The sequence below is a fragment of the Micropterus dolomieu genome, linkage group LG04 (assembly GCF_021292245.1).
Source record: "Micropterus dolomieu isolate WLL.071019.BEF.003 ecotype Adirondacks linkage group LG04, ASM2129224v1, whole genome shotgun sequence".
Lineage (NCBI taxonomy): Eukaryota > Metazoa > Chordata > Actinopteri > Centrarchiformes > Centrarchidae > Micropterus > Micropterus dolomieu.
Window position 1 is genome coordinate 13,189,310 of NC_060153.1, and position 16,186 is coordinate 13,205,495.

A 16,186-nucleotide genomic window follows, 5' to 3' on the forward strand; every position below is an offset into this window, starting at 1 on the left:
ATGTGTGTGTGTGTGTGTGTGTGTGCCTTTGATCATGGTTTACTTGACAGCGCTGATTACATACATTAGCCTTGTGAAGATTTATCTGCCCATTCTCCCCCTCCTGCTACTGAGTGATTTATGTATTCATCTGTATGACTATTGCACTTTATATAAATAAAGTTTATTATTATTAATGCTGGATATTTGTTTATCTTTCTAATGAGATCAAGGGAAATGACCACAGGTGTTCGCAAAACCAAAGATTTTACAGAAAAAGTATTAGGCAATGAAGAGACTTTAACAAATCAGAAATGGACAGTTTTGCAAAATGTAAACGTACATCGTGTATAACAGATTAGATTTGTATCATAACACAAACTTCTGGTACAGTGAGTACAACCATATTTAATAACAAGATATCAAAGGTTTATTTTTTTACTGGTCCAATGAGCGTAAGTTAGTCAAAAGGTACAGTCAATCTACTGTTTATGCTCTGGAGGTAGGCTTTAAGGTTAATGGTTAAAAAGTGAGGGTCTTTGTACAGTAAGAAAGGTAAACATTTGCCGTTTTTCTCTCCCAGTCAGACATTCAAGTATTCACAAGTTATGTAAACCATTTTTTTAACATCTAGACTAGGAAAACACTTCATTTTCACATGACTTTAATGTCTTTATCGTGCACGCTTTTCCATGATGATCAGTATAAGAAAGGACATGAGATAATGCTCCATTTAATTCTTGATTGTTGGTGATGACTCTGCAGTTCAATGTCTTTCTTGTGGTTGTATTTTGTCTGACAGCTGCCACAGAAACAAACAAAGGAAATTTCCGAAAGGATACTAACTAAGTTTGTCAAGCATCATCTGGTTGCCTAAAACGCAATGTAAGTAATGTAATGCCTATAGCTGGATGTCTGGCTGTTCGCTCATCAATAATGGAGAGCATGTTCAAGTGGAGGCCTAGATTGTCTTACCGCTCCACTGCTCTGTCACACATGTGAGCGCACCTGATGTTAGCTAACTGATAGCCTTTGATGAATTTCGCTGTTTGTGTGCTTGTGTGGTTAAACGGATGTTTTGGGTGCAGTGACCTCTGTCCTCTTTATGTCAAAGCAAAAAAACAACAATGAACCTACACAGCCACACACACAAAACACAATACTGACATATCAAATACTATTTCTTTGTAGACAAAAGAGTTTTGATTTATCTGGTGTTGAATTAAAATAAAAATGAGGCGACTTGAGTAACACTGAGGACCAGCAAAGACCTCATGGTAAAAAGATGATGGGGAGGCTGTCAGGATGCCTTGGCGATGATGAGGATGCTCATGAGGAAGACCATCACAAAGAAGATCCACATGAAAAACCTATCCATCACCTTGGCGACCTTTTTCCACTCTGCTGCCTTGACGCAATTGGCTCTCTGCTCACGGAAGCAGTTGGCGATGAACTGGATGTTCTTCACCACCTGAGGAAGAGATGGATAGATGAGCCAAAGCGAGCACTTGAAGAAACTTTAGAAGAAGAGGAGCAATCAGGTAAGTAGGTAACGTGAGTAAGTGGAGAAACAGCATGCTGTGGAGAAGCACCTGTTTATGTTGGAGGCAGGGGCAGCAGCAGGGGCAGGATGGGACTTGAAGCTTCTCTGTGGGATAGAGGAGCTGCTCTTTCAGCCCTCCATTCAGGTGCTGGAGGTTTGGTGGATGAGGAGGGGCCTGGTAGTTTAGTTCATCCTTCCTGATGTGGTGGTGGCGCTGTGTGGGCTCTTGCTTTCCCTCCCCCCGCTCCAGTCTGGAAGCGTGGTTGGCGTGGTTGTTGTAATGGTGACGGGTGCTGCTGGCGTTGCCGTTTGCCTGGCTTTTGTGATGCTTGTTGTGATGATGCAAGCCGTGGCCGTTGCTGTACTTGTACGGGTCGCTGTCATGGTGGTAGTCGGGGAAACGGTCATCAAGGTAGCCGCTCTTATCACTTATGGGTTCCTCAGAGTACAGCGGCGTCCTCGTACTCTCCGCCGTAGTGCAGTTCTCCCCCACCTCGTAGACGAAGAAGATTTTGGACATGTAGTCTATGATGAGCACCTTAGCCCAGTGAGGGACCGGCTTGGCCTCAGCACCACAGAAATGAATGTTCATGATGAAGATGGTGAGAGAGGTGGAGGCTGTGATCATAGTCATGGTGGCTATGTAGTACTTCCCTAGAGGAGAAGACAAAAAAAGGACAGGTTTGTAATGGGGAAAGAGTTAACAGGGAACACATACATAGCAGCCCTAGTATGTAGACTAAGAGGTTGAACATTCACATGCAGCTTCCTGACTTCATCCGCAATGATCTGGAAAGACACGCCAGATATATCTTGATACATCTCAACATAATTAATACCCAGTTTGTATCCAAGGTGCATAACTAAGATTTCTTATGGAAAACAAAATGAAATGGTAAAAATTATTTTAAAAAATGTATAGTTATACTCACAATAAATAAAATTATGGGATACTAAGTCAGAATTTAGACTTGCTAACAGTGGTGGAGGAAGTTTCCAGATCCTTCACATGCGTTACATTACATTACGCAAAGGTAGTACTGATACTACACTGTAAAAATACAAGTAAATACAAGTAAAGTCTTGCATTGAAAATGTTACTAAAGAAAAAATCATGAAAATGTATGAGAAATGCCGTCACAATTACCCAGAGCCCAAAGTGACACCTTCACAATGCTTGTTTTGTCCAACCAAGAGTCCAAACCTCAAAACTATGAAAAATAAATCGAAATAAGAACAAACAGAAAACCCTCACATTTGTGATTTGTGATCTCTGAAACATAGTGAAGCAGATGCATAACTTGCATAACTTGAGTAAATTTACTTGGTTACATTCCAACACTGCTTGCTAAGTCACATTTATGAGATATTAAGTCAGAATTTAGAATTAGCATCTCATAATGCTGTCATACCAGACACTTCTATAGTTTAAATAGATAAAAAAAAAGGCAAAACTGAAAGCCAAGAATAATTCAAACCTATATAGGGCATGCTCTCTGCAGGTGGCATGCTCTCAGCCACCAACAACTGGAAGACAGTGAGCGCCAGCAGCACCGTGACCCCGAGGGAAACCTTCTCCCCTGAGTCGGCCGGCAGGTAGAAGCCCAGCGGTGCCAAGAACGAGATGAGGAAGCAGGGCAGGAGCAAGTTGAAGATGTAGAAAGAGGAGCGGCGCTTCAGGAGAAGGGTATAAGTGATTTCGGTGTACGGGTCGGAGCAGCAGCCATACATCATGACGTTTCTAACTGCCGGCATGCCATGACACTCCCACTCCACGTTGTCCACAAAGTCAGACAGGTCACCGCTGTCCATGCCCAAACTTATGTCCACCTGTGTAGAGAACACACATGAATACAGAAAGTTGTGGATATCAACACACATGCAAATATACTCATATTATGTGGATGCACAAACTAACAACCAGAATGATGGATAAACATTACCTTACATATAGTTTAAAAACAAGTAGGGCTGGGGCGATTCGTCGACGTAGTCGACATAATCGATTCCCCTGGACAAGCTGCAGCTACAAGACCATGCCTTAGACCGTCTAAAGTTTGGGAGTATTTTAGATAGACAGTCTACAACATGGTGCTCGTTCCGTAAGCCTCATTGCAGCACAACTGCTGTCCATGAATATGTGAAGCAGCACAAACATGTGAAGCGAAAGTATCCGGGAGCACTGACAGCAGCACCGTAAATCGTGTTTACTTTCTCCACACAAGCACGGCACATGATCAACACGAGGACGAGGACATGAGTATTTCTTCATCGCCTTCATGTTAAAAGTAATTTCTGCCCCCGCTGCTGTCATGGTAATGTAAAGGCCCATTTATACTCCTGCGCAGTGTCTACGTGAGAAACGTTACTTCAAAGCAAGGGCACTTCCTGTCGGCTCGGAGGCATTGCGAGGCTACCCAGCCGACCAATCACAGTGTTTACGGTCCGCGTCGCCTCAACGTGTAGTTACATTTTTGAGGAGGTGCACGTCAGGCTACAGCGTAGGTGATGGCATAGGGTAGGGGGTTACGCCGTCAATTTGACACAGAAGTATAAATAGCACTTAATGCTACACCGTGTATCGTCTAACATTTGGCCGTTTTATATTTTCTTATTTTAACTCCTGAGGGAAATATCTGAATCTTTAGATGCTAAATGCTCCACTGTGTTAACCAGCTAGTCGCTAACTGTGTCTGTCTGTTGTTTGGTGCTGAGCGCACAGTGTACAGTGAGGTTTTAGAGCTTTTCAGTGCCTGCAACTGCCTGTTGCACTGAAAATGAAGCTATGACAGCGGTGATAGTTAACCAAAACAACAAAGTGGTGGACCAGACAGCTAAACAATCAGCAGAAGTTGACTATAAAGCTCTGTAAAACTGAGAGGAGCTGCAGATTCTCTGAAGCTTCATCGCTACAAGTTTCCCCTTACACATTGTCAGATTGTTTTCATGTTGTCTATTAATACACTGTTATTAGAAAAATATAAATTATAGCCACTATGCGTGTTTCATGTATACTAAAAAAACAGTTGCATTGTTTATATATATTAGGTATTTTATTGTGAAAACCAGCTGTGGAAACTTTGAAATAAAATGTGTTCTGTTGAAATTAAGCTAATTCCATTAAGGGAAAAATATAAATGTTTTAGAAGCCATGAGTGTGCCATGAGTAAGCCATGATAAAGTTGAGTCATTAGACCAGAACATGAACAGATAAACAAGATAGAAGGTGTGATCCCCTCTCATTTACCCTCTGCATAAAACACACCTGGTTGCCGTTGTAGGTCCAGGAGCCGAAGGTAAGGTTGCACGACTGCCAGTCAAAGGGGAAGTAGGAGACGTCCACCACACATGTGCTCTTTGTGATTGCTGGAGAGTCCCAGACGATCTCTCCATTATAACGCAGCTTCACATTAGTGCTGGATGCACCTGCGGACTCCTCATCTGCTCTACACAGTGCAAAAGGAAACATTTGTAGATGCATGCACTAAATCAGATAGACAGACTGCTGTTTCATAGGAACAAACACCATGAGTGTCAGTTGCGGTTTGACATCATGTGGGCACGCATTACAAAAAGGTGTATGGAAATATGTAAAGACACATTACCCAAAAGGTGTAGCATTTTTATCACTTTTCATTTTTATTTTGCTTTCTATTTGTTTGTCTCCTCTCTCTTTCTTCCCTGTTTTCTATCTGTTTCTTCTTACTAACTTGTTGTAGAGGACGATGTCCGGCTTCCAAACCCGGTCACTGGGGATGTTGATCATCTCAAGGTTGTCATACTCCTCCTTGTCCCACTTCAAGTAGGCATCATACCAGACCAGTCTAATCCACAGGTACGTGGTTAGCACCTGGTTCCTCTCATCCTACACACACACACATTTAAAAGACAGACAGTGACAAAAGAGGCTCACAGAGGTGTAAATTATACTGACAGGTTGCTCCTGGATAACTTAATCTAACAGACTGGGTAAAATCCTTAATCCTTCAGTGCAATGCAATTCAGTGCTGCCCCCTGCTGGTCACTATAGGAACAGATGACTGAAGGTACAGGCCGTACAGCATGAGCATGAACACATTGGTTTGGTAGCTCTTAAAGTAGACCATTTACATTTACTCATTTGGCAGACACTGAAGCGGCTTACATTTGAGAAACAACATTTAAGCATCAAGAAAGCAACAAGAGCAAAGCAAATTAAAGGGGCCCTCCACTGATCTTTAGTCAACGTCCATTCATCATCTTGTGAAAACCGTCATACATTGTTTTCTGTGGCTCCAGAGGAGCTTTGTCAAGTCTGACTCAGGTGACATCACTCGGGTATCTTAGCTTGGGAATAAACATGTAACTGAAAGCTTGAGTTAGAAACTGGGGGTGTGGAGCTTGAAATTAACCGGTCAGGGAAGATCTAACAAAACAGGCTACACAGTTACATAAAGCACAATAATTAAGCAGTAACTATATTTTAATATATATTCCTTATTAATGTGGTTCTGTTCATCTTGGCATACCTTTGATGCATGCTATCAGGACATTTGACTGTGCCTCATCTGTAATTCTATAGCTCTACTTCTTAGAGCATCTTCACCTTTGATTTAGTACTTTATAGATGTATCCTAATAACTCATTTATCTTAATTCTTATTTTTCTCTTGTTCTAATGATTATTCTTTATTGCACACCAGCCTTTCCAGCACGGCCTGTTTCAAATCTGCAAGTTTCAAAAGGGACCAAATACATCCTATCCGATTTCTGGAGAAATTCAGTATTTTTTTTTCTCGATATCCAGTAAGTGTAGGCGTCCTATAGCCTAGCTTTAATGACATGTTGGGACAAGAAGGTACAGAATATGTGAAGATGTGATATTGACAACCAGGATGGGAACATCTAAAGACCCATCTGAAGAGATTATTTTGTGGTTAATTGGTATTGTATGTGGTCAGGGTGCATAGGTTTTATATCTCTAAATCTATGCTGGGTAATGATATGTATTTGAGTTTCCTCTGTACTCACCATATCTTTGATCTGTGACAATGTGACCTGCAGAGAGACATTGAGGGCTTTGTCTGTGTCCTCTACAGGTCTCAAAGCATCAGAATAGTCCTCCATCAGGTCATTCAGAAGTTTGCGGGCATAATGACCCTGAGCACCATGGGACACTGAGGGGGTGAGAGGAGAGCAGAGGTTGGGTACAACAGCAAAGGTTACAACAGACAAATTTCAGGGAATTGCAGAGACAAGAGCAGTAAACACGGCAGAGTTGGCTTACAAAGACAAAACAAACCTGAGTATCAATCCGATGTAAACATCAAACTGATACATCATGCAGAACTGACCTTGCACCAAAAGGCTGATCCAAACCATCAGCGCTGCCTTCCTCATTTTCAACCAGTCACAGGCCGAGGGATCAATTATTCAGCAAAGCAGTCGCTAAAAAAAAACCAGGTCCAACTTCAGAGTGTCACTCTATTCTGATCTCCATTCTCACCCGCTGAGGCTGAGCGAGCCGAGACCACAGAAAATTCACAAAATCTTACATCCTGTCAGAAGCTCTGAATGCTTCGCTAGTTGTTAGTCGCTGTCACTGTGCCTCTGTGTGTGATCGCTGCTCTGGAACAGGACCTGGGGCTATCACACACACACTCACACACACACAGGTAGGTACACAGCAGTATCACATAGCACACATGCACTGGGAGAAATGCGATGCCTGCAGCCCTATTCACTTGTGTACATGACTACAACCAGCTGTACGACACACAGCCACACAAATACACATGACGAACCTTATTGCATTACACAGCTAATGACATGTGTCAGTCACACACATACAGTGACACTTTCTTACATATGCTCAGGTCATTCAAGATGAACACACACACAAACAGGTCAATGAGAATGTGACATGTCATACAGGCTACGTGGCAAAGAACTTCACACAGATCCAGGATCAGGTTTCACCCTGTCAATAGGAGTCTTTAACATAAGAACAGTAAAGCTGTGATAAGTGATAAGAATAGATTTCATCCTCTCTTTGTCTATAAGTTGTTGAAGAGATCAGAAACCAGAAACAGAGGCCAACTAGTTGACCTGTGTTATATTGGTCAGCAGTTGTGACAATCTTAAAGGTTTAGAGTATCTTAACATGCTGATTAACAGTTTTTGTTGACAACGTTTTCATCACATAGCATGGACCACTATGGAAGCATTTTATGTTTTTACCCTATGTCATTCTTTAATATTATCCATAAAAAGAATACATGTATATGAGCAAGAGAGCAATACTTCTCAGTCAATTTTACTTGCAAAAGTTAAAAAACAGCCTTTTTTTCTGATATATGTTTTCTAACATATCTATCTAGAATGTACCCTGCATATTTATATTTATTGCAATCACTGTATTTCTAATATTTAGAATGTATCTTTAATATAAGATGTTACAAATGTTGTATTTTTGCTAAGTTGTGGGGCCATTACACCAAAAACCTCAAAAACAAATCATCATGCTCATCTTTAAAAGTCTTTTAATCTACTCATAATTTAAATTAAATCAGTGCTTGGATTAAACCACTTCAAAAGAAAAGGCCAGTGTCCTCGTAGCATTCAGATAATCAAAACCTTTGTCTCACAAACGTATGCAACAAATGTCAGCAAGAGATGTTAGTGACATTTTTATACTCATTTACTGCAAAGTACTGCTCATTGTGATGCGATGGGTTAATGTGTCACTGAGTTTCTGTGGTACTTAGCTCGCATAGGACAGGTGTTTCCTGTGTGTGTGTGTGTGTGTGTGTGTGTGTGTGTGTGTGTGTGTGTGTGTGTGTGTGTGTGTGTGTGTTTCTGAAAAGGAAGAAAGTGTGAAATAGTGTCATTGTACCAGAGTAAGAGTCAACAAGGAGCTTTTGTAAACCATTTCTAACCATCCTCTCTGTGCTGGGTTAAATGTGTGTGTGTGTGTGTGTGTGTGTGTAAAAGAGAGAGAGAATTGGTAACAAGGTAAATGTGTGTTTGAATGCTGAACATTGAAAAGAATAATATAATGTATGGACTTTACAAAAAGAAGAGGCACTATGCTGGCTCACTATCATAGTCATGTCTTACTGGTGTTATTAGTTCCACCTGTGCTGCTTCTACTACGAAAAGTCTAAAATGTCTGCTGTGAAATGAGGGCTGTTAAAATGACAGAACTACAACACTGTAGGCTGAGGTGAAAGTTGACTGAGAAAAATAAAGAATATCCCCAGCATCTTTTAAAGTCAGATAATTATGTATTTTCTGAGTGTAAAGATATAGGCTACTGCACATGCTTTATAATACATAATACAAGGCTATATACAAGCAGTGTGTGAAGAAGCACTCAGATCGTTTACTTATGTAAATGTAGAAATATAACAGTGTAGAAATAACTAGAAACAAGTAAATGCCCTGCGTTCAAAATGTTACTTCAGTATTATCAAGGGATAAAAGTGCTTATTATGCAGAATGGCCCAGAATAATGTATATCATTTTACTGGATTATAGTTATTGATGTATTCACTTTAATGTTGCAGCTGGTAAAAGTGGAACTAATTTTAATCCAGTTAAATTTTACCTTATATACTGTTGCAGAACTTGTGAATCCCCCCTCTCCAGGGATCAATAAAGTGTTCTCTTATCCTACAATTATAATACATCATAATGTATTATTTGATTATATTTTGTATTATTAATCTGAATCTGAAAAGGAACAAGTATCTAAAGTTAAGAAATTAGTGTTGAGTCCTGTACAATATTTTCCTCTGAAATGTAGTGGAGTAGATGTATTTAGTATCCTAAAATTGTATTTAGTATAAGTACATTAGGTGAATGGACTTAGTTACCTGCAACTTGTGCAACATTAAGAATGGCTCTGTTGCATTTAGCTGTACCACTAAGCCATGTCAATGAGCCAGTACGTATGACACCACAATGCTGGAACAACACCTAAATGAAATGCAGCCATTAGTTGCACATGTGCTCCCCTGCTATGACATGTCAAAATGTCTGCTCCTTGGATTTCACTTCAGACATCCTTGAGAAGTAAGACAACCGCTACCGCTGACTGTGAAGTGGCTCCACCATATACACTTCTGTACACCCTGTATACAGTGTGTGTGTGTGTGTGTGTGTGTGTGTGTGTGTGTGTGCGCGCGTGAGAAAGAGAGAGAGAGGCATATAAGTGATATGGCATTGTGGTAGTTGTGGGAGAGAGAGCACAATGAAAGATGAAAGACCTGGCCACAGCAGACATGTTAAGCATGCAAAACACTCAAAGCGCAGCGTTTCTCTTTGTCACTTGTGATTAAAAAATTACCAACATGCATACGGTATTAAAATGAATACTAAAGTTTGATCATGTGCTTATAAAATTGGATTCTATGTAGTAAACTCAACAAGAGTGTTTTTTTGTGAATAAATTTGTTAATAGCCTGGGTGTCTGATGTCTAGGAACCCTTGTCAGATGAGTCTAAAAGACAGTAATAATGAGTTTTATTGTACTAATAAATACTATTAAAGCTTTTTTAGCTTTAGCTAAATAAGTGCTAAATAAGCTTTAGCTTATTTCATCGGTATGCCCTGAGAACTGCTGCGATTATTGTCAACATACTACGACAAGCAAGAGAGTTGGTGGACATGTACACACACTGTTCAGGTGATATGAGGGTCCTGTGTGTAGGGTATACTGATACTCAAGTAATGTACATAAGCACAATTTTGAGATACATTTAATACTACAGTATACATCTTACTGCATTTATTTGAATCAGTCAACTAATAAATGATTATGTATTATTTTAGGTTAAGCTATCCGGCAGTGATATCCACATGCCTCTGTAATATGAATGTGAATGTGTGGGAAAGGTTGGGTGTGAATCGCTGTTAGCACAAGTTTGACTATATAATGTATGTGCGTGTGTTGGGATGTGGTCAGGATGTGTTTCAGCGTATCCTTGAAAAGCCTGTACTGTGTCTCTCATCCCCGGCAGCTCTGAACACCACATAAGAGAGAAACGTAAAGAAAGAGCGGGAGAACGCACGGGGTTGGGGGAGGAACAGCTTGTCTGAGCTTTTTCCTGGTTGTTTGCTGTTACTGGTCGTCTTTATTTTCACGCTTTCATTATCATTTTGCTACAATAAATCTTTAACAAAGCCTTCATTTCCTCATGTTATCCTTTCACGTGCATCTTCAAACCCTCCCTTACATATACACAGAGACACAAATGTGTCACATTAACAGACACTGTAGATACTTAAGACATAAAGACTGCACTGGTGTGTTTTTTAGGCCCTAAGGACAGGCCACGTCATATGCAAACGTCTGAAAGCCCTCTAAGGCACATTTTGTGATTTTGGGTTAAATAAATAAAACTAATTTGATTTGATTAGGTTTGATACAAAGGTTTAAAGTCATATCTGTGATCTAGACTACATCGCCTTACGTCTCTATCTATCTGTGTGTATGTTAGCTATGCATTGCTCTCATTGACTAAGCTGTCTCTCGCAAGCTTTGGTCTTTTACACTCAGATTACTCTATTTATTAATAGGTTATTTTTTTAGGTTTTTGAATACTGTATTAGAGACACAGAGTCCATTTGTCTGGAGTTTGATTTGTAAACAATCTAGTTTGACCTAATCATCACTCAAGAAATAGCCTGTGATAATTTAGTCAAAGTCAAAGATGAGACACTTATCTTGCTGACTGCAGTCAACACACCTCCCAAAAAACAGTCAGATTCATAATGTAAAAAAGTACAAATTAAATGATTTGCATTTGAACAATAATAATGTAATGTATACATTAAACACATAATAGTCAATCAAACCATTTTGAAAGTCTTCATAATAAGACAACACATACAAAGTAGACAGGATGTTTATGTACAAAGTGTATAAATTCTACATTTTACAGCGTATATGATTCATATAGAGTTAATTTGGGTACAGACCAAGTGTTAAGTGGAGCATGACAGAAAAGGGTGCTTTCAAAATGAATGCACACTTATTTCTAAAATCCAACACAAACTCCTTCAAAAAGATAGAAAGGGATACCAGAGGGAGATAACACAACTCTAACTGAGAAGAATGACTGGCCATATTTTAAACACTTGTAGATTATTAGATGATTTTCCTAGTTTAAGTGCTACCTCCCTTTTATATTCAGTAAGTCATTCATTATCCGATATAAATAAAGCAAAACTGTGTCATGTGATGAATCTTGTTTCCCCATTTTAATTTATTTGAAGTGAATTAATTTTTCCAGTGACAAATAACAACAGGACCAGTTACATAGGTAGCAGGGCATGTCTTAATATTTTTCTTGCATTTTCAAAAAGGAGGTATACACTTACACACAAAAATACAATTCACAAAAAATCCGCAATAGCATTAACGTGTGGCATATGGTTTAAAAAAAAAAAGTGTCAAAATTTTATATAATGTTGAAGTCCCTTTACTCTGCCAATATTAAATAAAAGTCTTAATTAAATCTTTAGATTTTCTTTATTTGTGTTTAGTACAAATGTTTTAAGGACATCTGGACTTTTTGAACGACTGATCTGCGTCGACTGTCAGCTGATGTCTGTGTAAACATTTCAACCAATACAAATAAAGTTAGTTATCTCTTAAATAAATTTGACAGATCATATATATAATATTATATTTTGTGTATATATATATAAATATATATAAAAAAAAAAATACACAAATAATCCAAAGAAACGCATAGCCTGTAGGCATGTTTGTACACTTTGACCTACTGACAGTTTATTTCCTGGTCACTTCTAGTAAAAAGTAAAATCTTCTCTACACAAATAATAGAGAATATGCTGTATGTAGCGATGCAGCAAAAATCCACCTATTGGCCTCTCTGAGCTGACATATTTCTTATTCTGAACAGTTCAAATCATTGCTAACAAATGCCAACATGCACTCACCATTATATGTTTCAGGAGCATAACAATGTACTTTTCCATGATTGATTTTGACAAATGTGCAATTAACACTGTAAAAGCTCAACACAACTGTAAAAATTACCTGGATGTGTAATTTTTTTGTGGTAGTAAAGGTTTAGTTTACGCTGCATTTCAAAAGTTAATTTGCTGATCCAACCACAAACTGTGATGTGAACATACTTTCCTCTTTTTGAAACAATATGCCGTGCCAATTTTAAAGCTTTAAATGATTCAATGTAAGTAAGCCTTTCATATCAAATGTTCTTGATGGAGTATTTCTGAAGCACAAATACTCTCCAGAGCCCCATTTGAAATATCTCCATGTAATATACTGTGGTTCCCTTATAGAATAGATCAGAAGAATCCAGATTAACTCTTCGCGTCTCTACCTGGATCACACAAAAGTAGAACTGTACACTTGTGTACATTTGCATAGACCCTCATGATGCATGACTAAATCAATGTATTCTCAGTTTTAAATATGGTTTGAGTGTAGGGGGGCAGGACACCCCGTTAGTGAAAAGTACTCTACGTATTTAGAGAAATAAACTTTGGGTTTATTTATCAGAGTTTGAACAGCACACTAAGTTGCATTATAGAAAAAGTAATCACAGAGGGGTTCAGGTGCCCACCAAGTCAAGGTCAAGGGTCAAAAGACCTTGCACTGGTTTATGCTGAACATCCGTCTTCTGGCCTGCTTCCTGGTCTGGTTTACGGCCGTCCGCACTGCATACTCAAACACCTGTTGCACGCCACGGTTGCTTAAGGAGGAGCATTCCAGATAGCCTTTAGCGTGGATTTCATGAGCCACACGTCTCCCCTCCACTGCTGTGATGCAGCTGGCCCGGTGCGCCCCTGTCTCCCGCAGATCTGTCTGGGTGGCCACAACCAAAATTGGCACCTTGGGCAAGTTCTCTCGGACCTCAGCGATCCACTTATGCTGGACGCTGGCCAGAGAGTTAGGGTTGGCCACAGAGTAGCAGATAAGGACGACATCTGCCTGCTGGTAGGACCTCGGTCTGATCTGTCGAAAGTTGTCGTTTCCCGCCGTGTCCCACAGCCCCAGGCTGATCTGAACCCCATCCATGTACACCTCCACTCCTGTGTTCTCAAACACTGTGGGCTTGTATGTGTCAGGGAAGGTCTCTGAGGTGAAGCGGACCAGGAGGGCCGTCTTGCCCACGGCACTGTCCCCGACCAGGACGCATTTCAACGACATCTCTGTGAGGCCGTCCATGGTTGCCTCTGACAGTCTCCCTTCTCTAAATGTTTGTGGTTCTGTGGAAAAAGTCTCAGGGGTCGATCTCCTGTCTACTTGTCGATCTGGAGAGGCACCGGGTTCACAAGGTCGTCAAAGTCGTTGAACACTCTATGTGTGCTGTACTTCCGTGTAGAGGTGGTAGTTTTCATAGCAGGTGACTTTTAGCCCTGACTTCAGGCAACTCAATTCCTGAAGATTTCTGTGGTCATTCAGCTTGTTGAACTGACCTGTAATGTCTGTCCTTGAACGTCTCTCACATAGAGTAGGTATGCACAATCAGCAGTTCTCCCAGCTGTGAGCTTTATACACATATCACATCACGTCTCAGTTATTTAGTCCCTCTCGGCTCGTCTCACCTCTGCTCAGTCTCTGCAGTATGGTCAGCTTCCGGTCCTTCCCTCTAATCACCTTGAGGGTCGCCATCCTGCACAAACAGATCTCAGAGCCAAGGAGGGAAATCTGCTGAGGAAGAGAGAGGACATAAGGTATCTGTAATCACTCAGTCATCCTACTTTAATAAGACACAACGGTTAAACACGCAAGTGCTTTAGCAAATTGTTCAAACTGAAACTATACGTTTCTCCAGACAGTTGAGACTCTAGTCACACAATGGAAATACAGTACGTTTTGCATGACAAATGAGAAATACCTGCTTAAACAATATAAGAAGTAGTTAAATGCTAGAGTACTACATGTGGCAACTTTTGTTTTTATAACAGATTTCATATATTTACAGAGAAAGGTTAACGTATAAAGCATCAAATGTATAACAAAGTCCTGATAGTGATTGAATACGGAAGTAAAGAGTCGTGTGTTTGGGTGTGACCCAGAATTCACAGCTTGATCCTGACAAGCTCTTTAAAGACATATTCATGGTTTGCTGTATTATCTCATACATATGACCTGTTTGTCTCCAATTACTCTAACGTATCTCCCTTATAAACAGTCTGGATTCTGCCTTTTCCTCATAAACAAACATCTGATAATGGATGAAGATGTCACTGTGTGTTATTGTTTAATATAGTGACAGATATAAATCTTAATAGTTCTTTTTTTATTATTATTAGGATCAACAAAATATGTTAGTAGTTTCTTATGAATTCTCTGGTGCATTAAATTGACAGTTTTGTCAAAAGTACCAGTCATAACCTCAAAACCACCTGCCATGACACACACACCGACACACACACACACACACACACACACACACACACACAGGCACACAGTCATAGATGGAAAGACCTCCATAACGATGGGACAATTTAATCAGTGTATTTTCCACAATTCAACTTTCTAAATGATCTCACTAGAAGAAGTCTTAGTTTGAATTAAGAGCAAAAATGAATTAATAAAAATAAGGATCAAACTCAGCAACAGATGAAACTGTTAAAACTCTTCTTACTTCACATAGTTTACAATACAATGCTGTTTTACACGTTCCTAATTAGCTTTTTGTGTCCAAACCAGAGAGTAAGAAGTTTTTAAAGTTTTAATATTTTAACAAGTTTAGATTTTTGCCCACCTCAGTCTTAGAATAAAAGAGTCACCACCAAGTTCCTCAGCAACAAGGTGTTGTATTAAGACAAAGAAGAAGTCAATTACCTTTCTTGTCAGTCTCCTCAATCTTCAACGGGCGGATGCTGGCTGCCGCCTTTGAAGACCTCAAAAAACAAAGCCTTTAAACTCCATCAACGGTTTGTTATTAAGTATAACAATCTTCAAATTAGACAGGCTACCCTAAAACGCCATTGTTGTCGACTATATTAATTAGAGACGAAACAGGTAGGCTACAGAAACGAAATATCTTTGTTCCTGCCTGACAGCGGCGAGGCTGGTGAAGTAGAAAGTACGAGAGTTGAAACCGAACCAAAAGAAAAGCGCATCCGCCAGTGAGGAGGTGCGAGTCTTCTGCTCGCCTCCCCCACAGCAGCTGTGCTATAATTTATAGTTGTTGGAGGGTTTTTGTTTGTTGTTGTGGATTTGTACCATTTTGAGTGTCACAAGTAAAAGATTTTAAAAGATATTTGATTTGTAGCGCGACTGTGGTAAACAGAGGAGGACACAATATGAGCTCCGGTTAGTAGGCCTAATCAATGATGATTTGGATCACTTAGTGCGGCGTTTATTCACATTAAATATAGGCCTAATGTGAATTGTTAAAAAATGGGGACTCCATTGATATTAAGCCTACTACCAACTACTACTCAGACTGTATAAAGAAAGTTGCAAGTTTAAAAAGTTGTAACTTTATAAAGAGGGATCGGTGTGACGTCTCAGAAATGACCTCAAGTGATGTCACTTGAGTCAGGGTTCAGTGTGTAGCCTAATATTTAGGAGGAACTATTGACAGAAATGTAATATAATATACATTAGCCTATTATGTTTTCCATGCTGTATAAAGACCTAAAGACTAAGGTGTCATTTACACTGCTAGGG

General features: G+C 39.8%; 2 protein-coding genes across 3 annotated transcripts; both read right to left on the reverse strand.

Annotated features, from left to right (window-relative positions):
• Window positions 1-1,279: 1,279 nt before the first annotated feature.
• chrna9a (cholinergic receptor, nicotinic, alpha 9a) lies at window positions 1,280-6,900 on the reverse strand. Its single transcript, XM_046047841.1, has 7 exons — window positions 6,855-6,900; window positions 6,532-6,677; window positions 5,233-5,387; window positions 4,788-4,968; window positions 3,001-3,352; window positions 1,572-2,176; window positions 1,280-1,450 (listed from the first exon to the last, which is right to left on the reverse strand). Exons 1-7 carry the CDS (start codon window positions 6,898-6,900, stop codon window positions 1,280-1,282), a joined length of 1,656 nt encoding a protein of 551 aa, XP_045903797.1.
• Window positions 6,901-11,749: 4,849 nt separating this feature from the next.
• rhoh (ras homolog family member H) lies at window positions 11,750-15,648 on the reverse strand. 2 transcript variants are annotated; one of them, XM_046047488.1, is made up of 2 exons: window positions 15,353-15,648; window positions 11,750-14,209 (listed from the first exon to the last, which is right to left on the reverse strand). In XM_046047488.1, exon 2 carries the CDS (start codon window positions 13,724-13,726, stop codon window positions 13,139-13,141), a length of 588 nt encoding a protein of 195 aa, XP_045903444.1. In that variant the 5' UTR covers window positions 13,727-14,209; window positions 15,353-15,648; the 3' UTR covers window positions 11,750-13,138. The 2 variants fall into 2 exon arrangements, with proteins under 2 accessions (XP_045903444.1, XP_045903445.1); XM_046047489.1 differs by having other exon boundaries at window positions 11,750-14,212.
• Window positions 15,649-16,186: the final 538 nt, after the last annotated feature.

Coding starts and splice junctions, on each gene's coding strand:
- chrna9a (XM_046047841.1), bottom strand. CDS start 6,900: ATGAGGAAGGCAGCGCTGATGGTTTGGATCAGCCTTTTGGTGCAAG. Junction 6,678..6,854: donor GATCAGCCTTTTGGTGCAAG/GTCAGTTCTGCA, acceptor TCACCCCCTCAG/TGTCCCATGGTGCTCAGGGT. Junction 3,353..4,787: donor GGACCTACAACGGCAACCAG/GTGTGTTTTATG, acceptor TTCTCTACACAG/GTGGACATAAGTTTGGGCAT.
- rhoh (XM_046047488.1), bottom strand. CDS start 13,726: ATGGACGGCCTCACAGAGATGTCGTTGAAATGCGTCCTGGTCGGGGAC.